General features: G+C 39.5%; 1 protein-coding gene across 4 annotated transcripts in view; it reads right to left on the reverse strand.

Moving 5' to 3' along the window:
* Positions 1–434: 434 nt before the first annotated feature.
* S100PBP (S100P binding protein) overlaps positions 435–13,502 on the reverse strand; it is a 31,925-nt gene continuing 18,857 nt past the window's right edge. For all 4 annotated transcript variants that reach the window (XM_082863651.1, XM_082863650.1, XM_082863653.1 and 1 more), the window contains 2 exons: positions 5,254–5,341; positions 435–3,034 (listed from right to left, as the gene is read on the reverse strand). In XM_082863651.1, the coding sequence (XP_082719777.1) occupies positions 2,893–3,034; positions 5,254–5,341 (230 nt within the window). In that variant the 3' untranslated portion in view covers positions 435–2,892. The remainder of the gene's footprint in view (positions 3,035–5,253; positions 5,342–13,502) is intronic.

A 13,502-nucleotide genomic window follows, 5' to 3' on the forward strand; every position in this document is an offset into this window, starting at 1 on the left:
AGGGAGAATGCCCCAGGTAGCTCAGTTTTTTCCTTATCAGTGCTGGCTCTGGAGAGGCAGAGAGACACAGGGGTCAGCCATCAGCCACAGGAAGGAATGCGAGGCAGTGTCTGTGTGATGGGGCTGAGCCATTTTCCCCCTCTGCAAAAACAGCAGCACAGTGATATTTAAGGCTCTCCCTATGTCACGCTCCTGATGTGCACTATATGTAGCTGCTAATCCCAATCAATTTCAACATTTCTTAACTGCTGGAACGCCTTTCTTAACACTGTAATTTACCCTCAAAAGAACAGGGAGCACACACCCTCGCCTCCCCGGTACCACATTCTACTAACTGCCGCCCCTCCCACACCCCACTAACCTACCTGCACAAAGAAGGAAGAAGCCCTCCTTCAGAGCCCGCAATAGACGGCCACGGTACATAAGCCACCGACAAGAACTTTTATTTCTTTGTAATGACATTAAATACAACTGCTACAAGGAGAAATACATGATAAAGAGGAGGCACCAAACTTCACTTTCATAATTGATCCTGACAACAACCAAAGTAAATTGGGGCCTGCATTAGATGCCAAACTAAGGTTATTTCAGGCTCTTTATATACAAGTAAACTATGTAAACAGCACATTCCTACTCTGCATTGTCAAGACCCCCGTGGCGAGAATGTCATCACAGATAAAGAAAGCTAGGTAGGCAGTTAAATGCACACAACGCTTATGTAAATAAAACACAGGCAAGAATTCTACATGAAAATTAGACTTAGAGGCCAACACTAAATGTGAGATATGTAGCTTTTAAAAACAGATTAAAACTCCAGATTCTACCCACTACCGTCTTTAAGGCGAACATGCCTGATAATGAGTTTTCTTTGGCTTTGTTTTTCTTCTTAAAGAATACCATGTTAACCGCTAGGGAACAGTTCTCTCCTCCCCCAGTCCAACAGATTTAATTAAGCTGCTAAAGCTTGAAAAACAGAATTATCTGAGCAAAGAGGAAATGTGATTGTCACATTTTCTCGTTAACCCATCACTCATTTGATTTGGCAAAGGCGATGCTCCCATTACACATCAGTCTTAAACCCTCCTGTACCAGGGAGGCAGGAACATGAGTCTTAGACTTTTGCCTAAGCAAAAGGCTGTCCCTTTACTCCTTGGCTATCTGTGGGGAACAAGACAGCTGCAATGCTAATAATTCCAGCAACAATTAATTCTAACTATGCTATAGTTCCAAAGGTGGATGTTTGTCCCACTCCATCAAACTAATTTACGGAAACCTGGAGAAGTGACTGATATAGGAAATGCCAACTGAAATAACAGATTTTGACTCTTGCCTTTGAACAGAACTTCTCCTTTGCATTTTGGTCCCAGACTCTAAACCAGATGTCGAAGGAAAAGAGAATCCTTGATTGGATAGAAATAGTTAACACTTAGGGATATCCATCTAAGTTTACTGGTAACTATGACCAAGTTTCTCCCAAATCAGTTTCTAAAGCAGGGTAGGATGTTTAAGATGGGTTACTTGCATACAAAGATAGGGCTGATGGAACAACAAAACCAGACAGAGGCAATGAGCCCAGTATCACAGGCTGTGCTATAGCAACTAGGTACAACCGTCACACAGAGTGAACAACAGCACAAATGCCAGACTGCAAAATCTCCCAATAGATGTCTAGAGCTGTCTGTAAAGAGAATAACAAACTCCTAAGACATCCATTAAGATAGCTGCATATAGCATTACCCTTAAGATCCGGTAATACTTTGTGCACAGGCTTAATCAAAACTATTTTAGATTCACTTTAGTAGTTTTGTAAAACTGTACATCAGAGGTTTGACCAAGTAAGGAGATCCTGGATCAAAAGGCACCTCTTATTAACTAATAATGGAGACAAAAGACAGCTTCTCCAAAGTCTCTCCCACAGGATGGAAGCTCACTAACACATCAACTCATACTTGAACTGGAGTTCAGCAGATGAAACTGAAGACCAACTGACACCTCTCAATAGCACTGCTTTCTGGCCTGTCCTAGAGTCAAGACTCTGGGTGGGTGGCTCTTCAATAAAGAGCACAGTAAGGCTGTTCTTAAGAGGCATATCTATGTCTAACAGGATACAGGAATATGCCAGTAGAGCCCTAAGTTCACTGGGGAAAAAAGAAGAAATATCCTTGAAGAAAGGCAGAGAAGACAGACAGTCACAAGATCACAAATCAACAGGGGTTGTTAGTCACCAGTCTTCTGTTACAGTTAAGATGTACAAGATTTGTAAACACTATTGTGCAAAATAAATTTAATGAAGAATGAAAAAAAAAAAAAGCCAAAAAATAAAGGCAGCTAGTAGGTACAAAAAGAAGAAAAGATTTACACTTCTAATTTGTCCTTTCAACTACTTCAGATGTCCTGGATTACCAACTTTAAAATACTGACAGGTATTCGGAGATTCAAATAAAAAAGGTAAGAGGCGTTGTTAAAAGTGACTTGTATCCGTTTATAAGTCATCAGCAATAATTAACACTGGCTTGCAGCCTGATAAAGAATCTCTTCCTCATAGGAGATTAAAAGATGATTTCTTTTGGGCACCAGAAGTAGACTTCACCTCTGCATAGAGGTGGGTGTTTTGCTTGATCCTGGGTGTTTTGACTTAATGCTGGCTTTCAGGCGGCAGCCACCTTCAATTTAAATTAAAAAATTAAAACTATTATCAACACTGTTTAAATGCATACACACACATAAACAGGAAGGACCTTATACAAAAAATTTCAAGTCAGCAATGGGCATTTCCAAAAGGTGACGAGTTCTTTAAATTAAAATGTTGTGAAAAATAAATTTCAAAATCTACAAAGCACAAAACAGCAGAAGATGAGACGCTGCTCTGGACAGGACCCTGGATAGGGACCTTCACTGCTGATGGGAGGAGACAAATGGACTGTACGGGAAATCTGGTAGACGCTGGAACCGATGGTGGCTTCGCATGTTCTGGTCAACCCACTGAGTCAGACTGTATCTTTGCAGAGACTTCTGTCGGAACCGGGCGTAGTTTCTATCAGCAGAGAGGGAAAATAAAAAGAGGACAGATGAGGGTTTCAGCTGGAATGGTTATTTGTATACAAAAAAGGCCAAGAAAACTATTTAAAGAATACTGTTACTTTTGGAAATTGGATATTCATTTTATATTTCGATTCTCATAATTTTAGAAATTTTATATTATTTTCCTTATGTGAAAGTCACACTATAAGTTCTATTTCCTTCCAATTTCCAAAGCCACCTAATTCCCATACAGGTATTATGGTGATATGGTCCATATACATGAATGTTCTAAGAAAACCCAATGTATAATGTATAATAATGTTTAAGCAGGAAAAACCCATTTTCTCCCTCTGGAAACATTTAGGACAGGATCTATATTTTATTGCTTGCATCAGACCTGTACCTCCAACAGGACTTCACTGTCTGACACAGCTCAAGGTTGCTCAGGACACAGCAGTTAAAATTAGAATAAAATTCCCAGAGAAGGTAAGCATCACGTGAGAATTCACACTGCAAGTTTAGAAACTGAACAGACTCAAAGTTTCTTGAGAGCCTCCTTTAGTCGTGTACTGGGCTGGGGTTCTGAGCAGGACCCTCTGAGATAATTTCACCCCATTCTCAACTCCAGATTGTCCTAATAACCACCTGGGAAGCTTTAATGTAAAGATATAGATTCTTGGCCCCTCTCTCCACCCTTAGACTTAATAACTTAGAATCCCTTGAGTCAAGCCCTGGACATCTGTATTTTTAGACATCCCCATAGGTGATTATGGGGAATAGCCCAGGTTGAAAATAATTTTAACAGTACTTGGTGCTTATCTAGCCCTATATGCAAATACTTGCTGAATTCTTTAAACATCTCACACCATTTAATCCTAATGACAATCCTACCAGAAAAGTACTCTCATTAACTCCTTATACAGGATAGGAAACTAAGCCTCAGGTAAAATAACTTACCCAAGGTCGTAGAGTGGAGTAAGTAGAAGAGCCTGGATTTGAATTCACATCTGACTGCAGAATTTAATAACTATTACACAACACTGCCTTTCCGAGTACTGCTGTCATTTTGGCAACTATAAAGAAAACACTAAGTTTAAAGGCCCTGATGTGGGAGTACGTCTGACATACTTGAAAAATAGCAAGGAGAGACTTCCCTGGTGGCGCAGTGGTTAAGAATCCACCTGCCAATGCAGGGGACACCGGTTCGATCCCTGGTCCAGGAAGATCCCACATGCTGCAGAGCAACTAAGCCCGTGCACCACAACTATTGAGCCTGCGCTCTAGAGCCCGTGAGCCACAACTACCGAAGCCCGTGCGCCTAGAGCCCGTGCACCACGACAAGAGAAGCCACCGCAATGAGAAGCCCAAGCACCGCAATGAAGAGTAGCCCCCGCTCGCTGCAACTAGAGAAAGCCCGCGCACAGCAACGAAGACCCAATGCAGCCAAAAATAAATAAATAAATAAACTAAACAGTATGAAAAACAGAAATAGCAAGGAATCCAGTGTGACTAGAGCAGAGTGAGCAAAGTGAATAGTAGAGGAGATGAGGGTGGTGAGCTAACCAAGTCAGCCTAGACCAAAACATATAGGCACTTGTGATCATGGAGATGGGAAGCCACTGGAAAACTCTGTGCAAAGAAGAGAGAACCTGACTTATGCTTTAAAAGAATTTCTCTGGCTGCTTGAGTTGAGAACAGTAGACAGGCAAGGGCAGAAGTAGGGAGACCATTTAGGAGACTTGCAACAATCCAAGTGAAAATGATTGAGAAATGATCAGGTTTTGGATATATTATACGTAGAGCTTATAGAATTTGCTAATGCACTGACTATGGAGTAAGAGAGAAAGGAATCACAGATGACTCCAAGGTCTCTGAATAATTGGATCAAGTAACTGAATAAATCTGTAAAACCACACTACATCAAGAAACCAGAAGATTTCAGGACTAGAAAGGCTCTTTGACATCAATTAGTCCAATATCTTAATTTTACTGTTGTGAGGACCAGAGAAATGAAGTGATTTGATCAAAATCACATAGCTAGTTAAAAAGTGCAAAGCCAGTATTAGATCCCAGGTTTCCTGAATTTCAGTCCAATTCTTATTCTATTATACTATATCACTTCTTTTTCTACCTCTGGAATTAAACAATAATTACAGCCCTACCAAAGCCCTACCACATTTCTCCTGTAGCAAAATTCTACCCTTTTCTTCCTTCTTCTAAACACCCACTCACCGCCTGGTGAGGTCCGAAGGATGCTGCCATTTTGGGTTCTGCATGTGATGAACTTGACCCATCAAGGCACACAGCTCCCCCAAGGTACCTGTGATACAGAGAGATCAGTGGTTAGGAAGCAGCTCAGTGAACTACCATGTCAGCCTAGGTCAAAACATGTATTTTCAGGGAAGGAGAAAACAGGCACTGGTCCTAATACTATCTATTTATGATTATCACAAGCAGTCAGCACAGAAACTATAAGCCAGAGAAGAGAGCTTGCTCTTGGATGATATGATGATGAAGAAGCAGCAATAATGACAGCCACCATTCATTCATTCAACATTAATTTATTAGCTCCTATAATGTGTGAGAAACTTTACTGGGTCCTAGAATATGGTACAGACAAGACACTGGACCTGCCCAATGAAGTTTATACAGAAGACGGGCAAAAACTTTGCAAAACTGGGCAAAAAACAGTTTCCAAAAACTTTGATATGTAGTGACAGGAGAAATACATGCTGCTATGAGTACAGAGACTGGGGAGGGGGGGTTAGAGAAAGTCCCCTCCAGGGGAAGTAAATTATAAGCAGGGATCTAAAGGATGTATAGACGTTAGTGGGAGGGGTGGGAGGTAGGGATATCCAGTAGAAATAGCTAATATAAAGGCCCAGAGACACAAGACAGCAAAATACATTCAAGAAACAAGAGAAGTTGAGAATAGAAGGCGGGTAGGGGCTTTTTGCTTAGCAAGAAAAATAACTGGAGGCAATTTCTCAAACACCTGGGAGCCAGGCAAGGTGCTAGGCACTATACATGTTATCTTACTAATTCTGAAAAAATATCTTGTAGGGAGATAGATTTTTTTTTTTTTTTTTTTTTTTTTGCGGTACACGGGCCTCTCACTGTTGTGGCCTCTCCCGCTGCGGAGCACAGGCTCCGGACGCGCAGGCTCAGCGGCCATGGCTCATGGGCCCAGCCGCTCCGCGGCATGTGGGATCTTCCCAGACCAGGGCACGAACCCGTGTCCCCTGCATCGGCAGGCGGACTCTCAACCACTGCGCCACCAGGGAAGCCCGGGAGATAGATTTTTATTAAAATCATTTTAGAGATGGGAAACTATGGCTCAGGGAGGTGAACTTGCCTTAAATGATTATTAAACTGGACTAAAAACTGGCTCTTGTTAGATTCCATGCTTTTGCCACTATTTGATAATGCTTATTTTGCACTTAAGGGCTGAGAATTCGGCTGAAGCTCACAAAGCCAAAAATTATGGTTAGAGAGAATAATTCCCCTAGACCAGTGGCTCTCAAATTTTAACATGCATCATGATCAGCTGCAAATATAAAACAGGTTGCTGGGCCCCAACCGCAGTTTCTGATTCTGTAGGTCTGGAGTGGGACATGGGAATTTGCTTTTGTAACAAACGCCCAAGTGATGCTACTGCTGCTGCTGGTCTGGGAACCACATTTTGAAAACCTCTGCCCTAGACAGTGGAGACCCTTCTTTCAGCTGGTTTACATACTTCTCATTATTGTATCTACTCTGCTCTCAGGAACCAAGAGCTGTCAAACTAGGCGACAGACCATCTTTTCATGTTCTGGTAGAAGATATTTACTTAACTTTTAGGACCAGTATAATTTATTTGAAGCCTCAAGAAGCCCAACTCTGTAGAAAAAGTATATACTTTGGAGTTTAGGCAGACTTGAGTTAAAATTCCAATCCAGCCACTAACTAGCTCTGTAACCCTGGGTAAATCATTCCTCTTATCTATGAAATGTGGACAATAATAATATTTTGCTTGAACTTAAATATTAGGGATATAGTACATAAAAGACCTAGCATATCTTCTGGCACTCAGGCAGTGTGCAGTAAGTGGTAGCTATTATTATTATGGTGTTACAGCCTCGGGACTATATTAGTTTGCAAAGACTCTTCAAAGCCTGTGACAATCAATCACCTATTTATAAGGAAAAAATGCTTATTAAGTGGATCAGTCTACATATAAACTATGACATGCTTTATAACACTCAGCAGAAATTCTCTAACCATAATGAGATGATACTTTTCAGCAAAAATTTATAGATTCATTACATTAAATGTTTCTATGCAGTTAAAATAAAAAAGCACAACCAAGGGTAAAAGAAGACAACTGACAAAATGAAAAATGTACCTGAAACGTATTTGCAAGGGTTTACTGTCCTTATTCTGCATAGATAAGTCTCCTCATCAAACAAAACAAAAGAGGTCAAGGACATGAATAGGTAATTCTCAAAACTAATACAAGTAATCAATAAACGTAATGAAAAGATGCTCAATCTCACTAATATGGAAATAAAACATATTATCTCACTTCTTGAAAAGGAAATACAAATCAGAAATGGGTTTTCCTGGGCTTCCCTGGTGGTGCAGTAGTTGAAAGTCCGCCTGCCGATGCAGGGGACACGGGTTCGTGCCTCGGTGCGGGAAGATCCCACATGCCGCGGAGCGGCTGGGCCCGTGAGCCATGGCCGCTGAGCCTGCGCTCCGCAGCGGGAGAGGCCACAACAGTGAGAGGCCCGCGTACCACAAAAAAAAAAAAAGAAAAAAGAAATGAGTTTTCCCTTTAAGAGAGAAGTAGCTTTTGATTAGAAAATCCCTTGCCTGTTTGATTTGTTAAGCTAAAATCAAAGGTCTCTACTCAAATTGCTTTTCCTTTACCATACTTTCATATCACTAGCATCCCCCTCCCTCTAGCCCCCACGAAAAGGACATTTCAATGGTGAGGAAATCAGCTTTCCAAGAATTTCAAGATACATTTTTCTTGCCAAAGCATCACCAAAGGAGGGCTGGCAAGATATGGAAAGTCTGGTGTCCAGTCTCAAATGGGACAAGATTATCTGTAGACCGTGTCCTTCAGCTTACTCATCTCTTACCACGTAGACTCTATAAAACTGTCCTGACGATGGAGACTAAAGATATACCTATAAACCTCCTACAAAGAAACCTATTCACTTTAAGCTAAAAGAAGAAAAAGACTGATCAATTAGGCCCAATGAGGCTTCAAGTATTCAACTGCTAGGCGTCATAATCTAGCAGCAGCAACTTACATATAGCATTTACCATGTATCAGGCAGTATCCTATGTGCTTTACATATATTAACATATTTATTCCTTACAATAATCCTATGAGGTATTTCCCCCAATTTACAGATGAAGAGGCACAGAGAAGTAATTGGTCCAAGGTTACACAGCTAGTGACAGAGCCCAAATTCCAGTAACAGAATACCATCATAGGGTTGAGTTTCCTGAAAAATTTTCTAGGACTAACATTTCACTGTGGGGATTAGAAAGCAAGAATCACATTGCAATATGTCTTGTATATCCAGTTGGTACCTCAGCACAGCGCTGAGTAAACAAAGGCTCAATAACTATTGTCTCGGCTTATGTACCAAGAAATGTTAGTTTTCATTAGCACTAAGAACTTAACTGATGTACCAGGGTAACCTTTATTATTAATAAGGGTTAATGATCTAGAGATAATGGGAGCTAATATTTATCAAGCATTTATTATGTGCCAGGCACTTTGCTAACTGCTTTCCATGTATCTTATCACTTAATCCTAACAACCACATGAGGCAAATACCATTATCTCCATTTTATTCATGAATAAACTGAAGCTTAGAAAAGATACTCATCTATCATCTAGTAAATGGGAAAGCCAGGATTCAAACCCATGTGGGGCTATTAATCCAAAAACCTTATTTCAGCTCATAGCTTCAATCTCTTCTTCCTCCAAATTTAGAGATGCTAACAAGAATAGAAACATTTAAATTTTCTCTTTTCATAGTTTCCAACAGATGGGCTTTCTTGGACCAACAATCAGTACGATGGGTTTATTTTAAGTTGTGGCTAAAAGGTGGTGAAGACTGTCCTTTGTTTTGTGGCTAAGAATGAAATTCATCTAAGAATGAAATGAGGAGGAAAAAAACCTCAACATTTCAGAGATGAGATCAGCGGTTCACCGAAACAATCTATAAATATGCAGCTGTTATAAAGGAGGAGTAATAACAATGCTGAATGCTTGCTATGCCAATGGCCCTTCTGACAGGTCTTATACATCACCATACTTTGTACCACATGACCAAGAACAGAGACTCTCTCTGCTGGCTAATGACCTAAGATCTGGCCTGGCACCAACAGGTCATTAAGTGAATCAATCAGATACTCTCCCTTGGAATGTGAATGTGAGCTTTAATAATGAGAACAAGAGAGAGAACAGCACACAGAGGTAGGGCTCTAGGAGAGGACAGACACTTGAGATAGCTAATAGAGAGCAGCAGAAGCACTAGTCATAGAGATAGATAAGATTAGAAGTACCAGAATCACTAACTCAGCAGGGAAAACCTATTGAAAAGGAAACAAAGGCATCCATTTCTGAAGGGGCCTGGCTCTATGGTTGATTCTTTTTATTATGAGGCCAAGCTATGTAGCTGAGCCTCTAATCTTCATCTTTTCCTGTAAATCCTTAAACTCAGTTACTTAAAGGCGATCACAATGTCTTTATTCAATGCAATCAAAAAACTACCTAATACAGGGGAGGGAATGAAGAGGGAAGGAAAGAAAAAAAAATGTGCTACAGGGGTATAGGCTATTGCTTTTACAAAAAGATTAATAGAATAGGAATAGGGAATTCCCTGGCTGCCCAGTGGTTAGGTCTCCATGCTCTCACTGCTGATGGGCCGGGTTCAATATTTGGTCGGGGAACTAAGATCCCACATCCCACAAGTCGCACAGTGTGGTCAAAAAAAAAGGAAAAAAAGATTAAGTAGAAAGTCAGAATGCAAACATCCAGGCCAACAAAAGTGTGATGATCTAGTACAAATCTTGACTGATTTTTTCCATGCATACAAGGCAAAAAACAAAAGAAAGAAACAGGAATTATTATATAACTCATTTCTGCAGTGTTGTATTGTACAGGGGATATTGAACAATGTATGAATGTTCTCAACAGTAATGGCAAATGTAGAAACAGAATTTACATAACCACTGCTGCTTATGGTCTTCAGTAAAAATCAAAGCAGACTTCCACTTCTAATCATAATGAATGGGCATACCTCCACTGTAAGCAACTAGAGACTGGGCAAAATGTATGAAACAACTATATTCAGACTGCTCAGAACTGTAATCCCTAAGGGAAAGGAAACAATTGAGGTGAGACTCAAAACTCCTTATGAGTCTATGAGTTTATAATTTTTCAAAATAAAAAGTTTTTTTTTAATGAAGGCAAAACAAATATAAAATAAGTAAACAAAAGCAGAGAGACTTCACAACAGCAGACCTGCACTATAAGACACTAAAAGGAGTTCATCAGGAAAAAAGAAAATATGAGATGGCAAGGAATCAAGAGCACTGGAAATGGTAAATATGTGAGTAAATACAAAAGCCCTTTTCTCATTTAAAAAGTGTCTTTAAAAGATAACTGTTTAAAGTAAAAGCAATAATCAGTGACTGCCCTGGTGTTCCAGTGGGTAAGGTTCCGTGCCCCCAATGCAGGGGGCCCGGGTTCGATCCCTGGTCAGGGAACTAGATCCCATGTGTATGCCGCAACTAGGAGTCTGCATGCTGCAACTAAGAGTCTGCATGCCGCAGTGAAGATCCCACGTGCCACAACTAAGACCTGGAGCAGCCAAAATCGATAAATAAATATTTTAAGAAAACAAAAAAATAAAGTAAAAGCAATAATGTATTCAAGAGTTTATAATATATGTATAAAAACAGTAACAAAAAATGGAGATTTGGAAGGGTACTATTGTTAGGGCCTTACAGTATATGTTAAGTGGTATATTATTTGAAGGTAGACTGATTAAAGTTAAAGATCTGTATTGTAAACTATAGAGCAACAGTTCTCAAAGTATGTCCCAGGATCTGTGGGAGTCCTCAACACCCTTCTGAGGCTTCACAAGATCAAAATTATTTTCATAACAGCACTAAGATGTTATTTGTTTTTACTACTTGCAATGTCTCAAAAGTGTACTGGGGAGTTTTCAAGAGGCTACACAACATGATATGGAATGCAGATTCACATATGAGAATCTGGTAGTTTTCTATTAAGCTAGATGTTAAAAAAAATCTACAAAAATGTAAATCAATGCATTCTTCTCCCTAAACTTTTGGTTTTGTTTTGAAAATTATAGTTATTTTTAATAAAAACATTGTTAACATGCAATGAATTATCTTAAAATATATTAATAAATATTTTAACAATTTACCAGTTATAACTTTTAATATGGTTGCATATAGATAGATACAATGCAAACAAACAAAAACATTTTGGGGTCCTCAATTTTTAAGAGTATGAATAATCTGGAAGAGTGTAAACAAGTCCTGAGACCAGAAACTGTGAGAACTACTACCCTAGAACAACCACTGAAAATAAAACAAAGAGGTATAGGTAATAAGTCAAGCATGGAGATAAAACAGAATACTAAAAAATACTCAAAAAAAAAAAAAAAACCAGGAAAAGATGAAAGAAGAAACAACGAACATATAGACAAATAGAAAACAAGTAGTAAGATGGTAGATTTAAATCCAACCGATAATTACATTAAATGTGACTGGACTAACACTTGAATTAAAAGACAGATTGTGAGACCAGGGGGAAACAAGACTCAACTATATGCTGTCTACAAGACATCCACTTTAAACATATAGATAGTTTAAAAGTAAAAGGATGAAAAAAACATATCATGCAAACACTAGTCAAAAGAAAGCTTGAATGGCTATTTAAATCAGACAAATTAAACTCTAAAACAAGGAATATTACTAAGAGTAAAAAGAGACAGTTCATAATGATAAAGGGGTCAATTCTTCACGAGGACATAGTATTGCTAAATGTATATGCATCTAATGGCAGCGTTTCAAAATACATGAGGCAAAAATGACAGAACTGAAAGGAGGAACAAAAACATCCACAACTAGGGTTGAAGATATGAACTCTTCTTTTAATGAGAAAATCTGTAAAGATATAGAATTGATAACTACCATCAACCAACAAAACCTTATTGAAATTTATAGAACACTCTACCAACATCAGAATATACATTTTCAAGTACACATGGACCATTCACCAAGATAGACCATATGCTGGCCTATAAAGTAAGCCCCAGTATATTTAAAAGGATTGAAATCACACCAAGTATATTCTCTAACCACAACAGAATTAAACTAGAAATTAATAATAGGAAGATAGCTGAAAACTCCTAAATATTTGGAAATTAAGCAACACACTTCTAAATAACCCACAGGTCAAACAAGAAATCACAAGGGAAATTAGAAATTGCTTTGAACCAAATGAAAATGAAAACACATCAAATTTGTGACATGCACCTAAGTAGCACTTAAAGGGAAACTTGAGACTTAGAAAGGTCTCAAATCAATGACATAAGTTTCCACATTAAAAATCTAGAGAGGGGCTTCCCTGGTGGCGCCGTGGTTGAGAGTCCGCCTGCCGATGCAGGGGACGTGGGTTCATGCCCAGGTCCGGAAGGATCCCACATGCCGCGGAGCGGCTGTGCCTGTGAGCCATGGCTGCTGAGCCTGCATGTCTAGAGCCTGTGCTCCGCAACAGGAGAGGCCACAACAGTGAGAGGCCTGCATACCACAAAAAAAAAAAAAATCTAGAGAACAAGAACAAATTAAAGCCAAAGTAAATGGAAAAGAAATAATAAAGAGAAGAAAAGAAAATAGCCAACAACATAGAAATATGAAACTAAAAACTTACTTTGGGGAAAAAATTAGTAAAATTGATAAACATTTAACTAGATTTGTTTAAGAAATAAAAAGACAGGGGCTTCCCTGGTGGCGCAGTGGTTGGGAGTCCGCCTGCCGATGCAGGGGACGCGGGTTCGTGCCCCGGTCCGGGAGGATCCCACATGCCGCAGAGCGGCTGGTCCCGTGGGCCATGGCCACTGGGCCTGCGCGTCCGGAGTCTGTGCTCCATGGCGGAAAAGGCCACAACAGTGAGAGGCCCGTGTACCGCGAAAAAAAAAAAAAAGACAAATTACCAATATTAGAAATGAAACAGTGAATATCACTACAGATCCTACAGTAATTAAAGGAATAATAAGGAAATTTTTAATGAATAATTTTATGCCAATAAATTCATCAACTTAGATAAAATGGACAAATTCCTTGTAAGACACAAATTACCAAGATAAAGAAATTCTGAAAAGCCCGGTATCTATTACATCTGTAGTTACAAACCTTGCCAAAAAGAAAACTCCAGGCTT

The sequence above is a fragment of the Leucopleurus acutus genome, assembly GCF_964270905.1.
Source record: "Leucopleurus acutus genome assembly, chromosome: 2".
In the NCBI taxonomy this organism is placed as follows: Eukaryota; Metazoa; Chordata; class Mammalia; order Artiodactyla; family Delphinidae; genus Leucopleurus; species Leucopleurus acutus.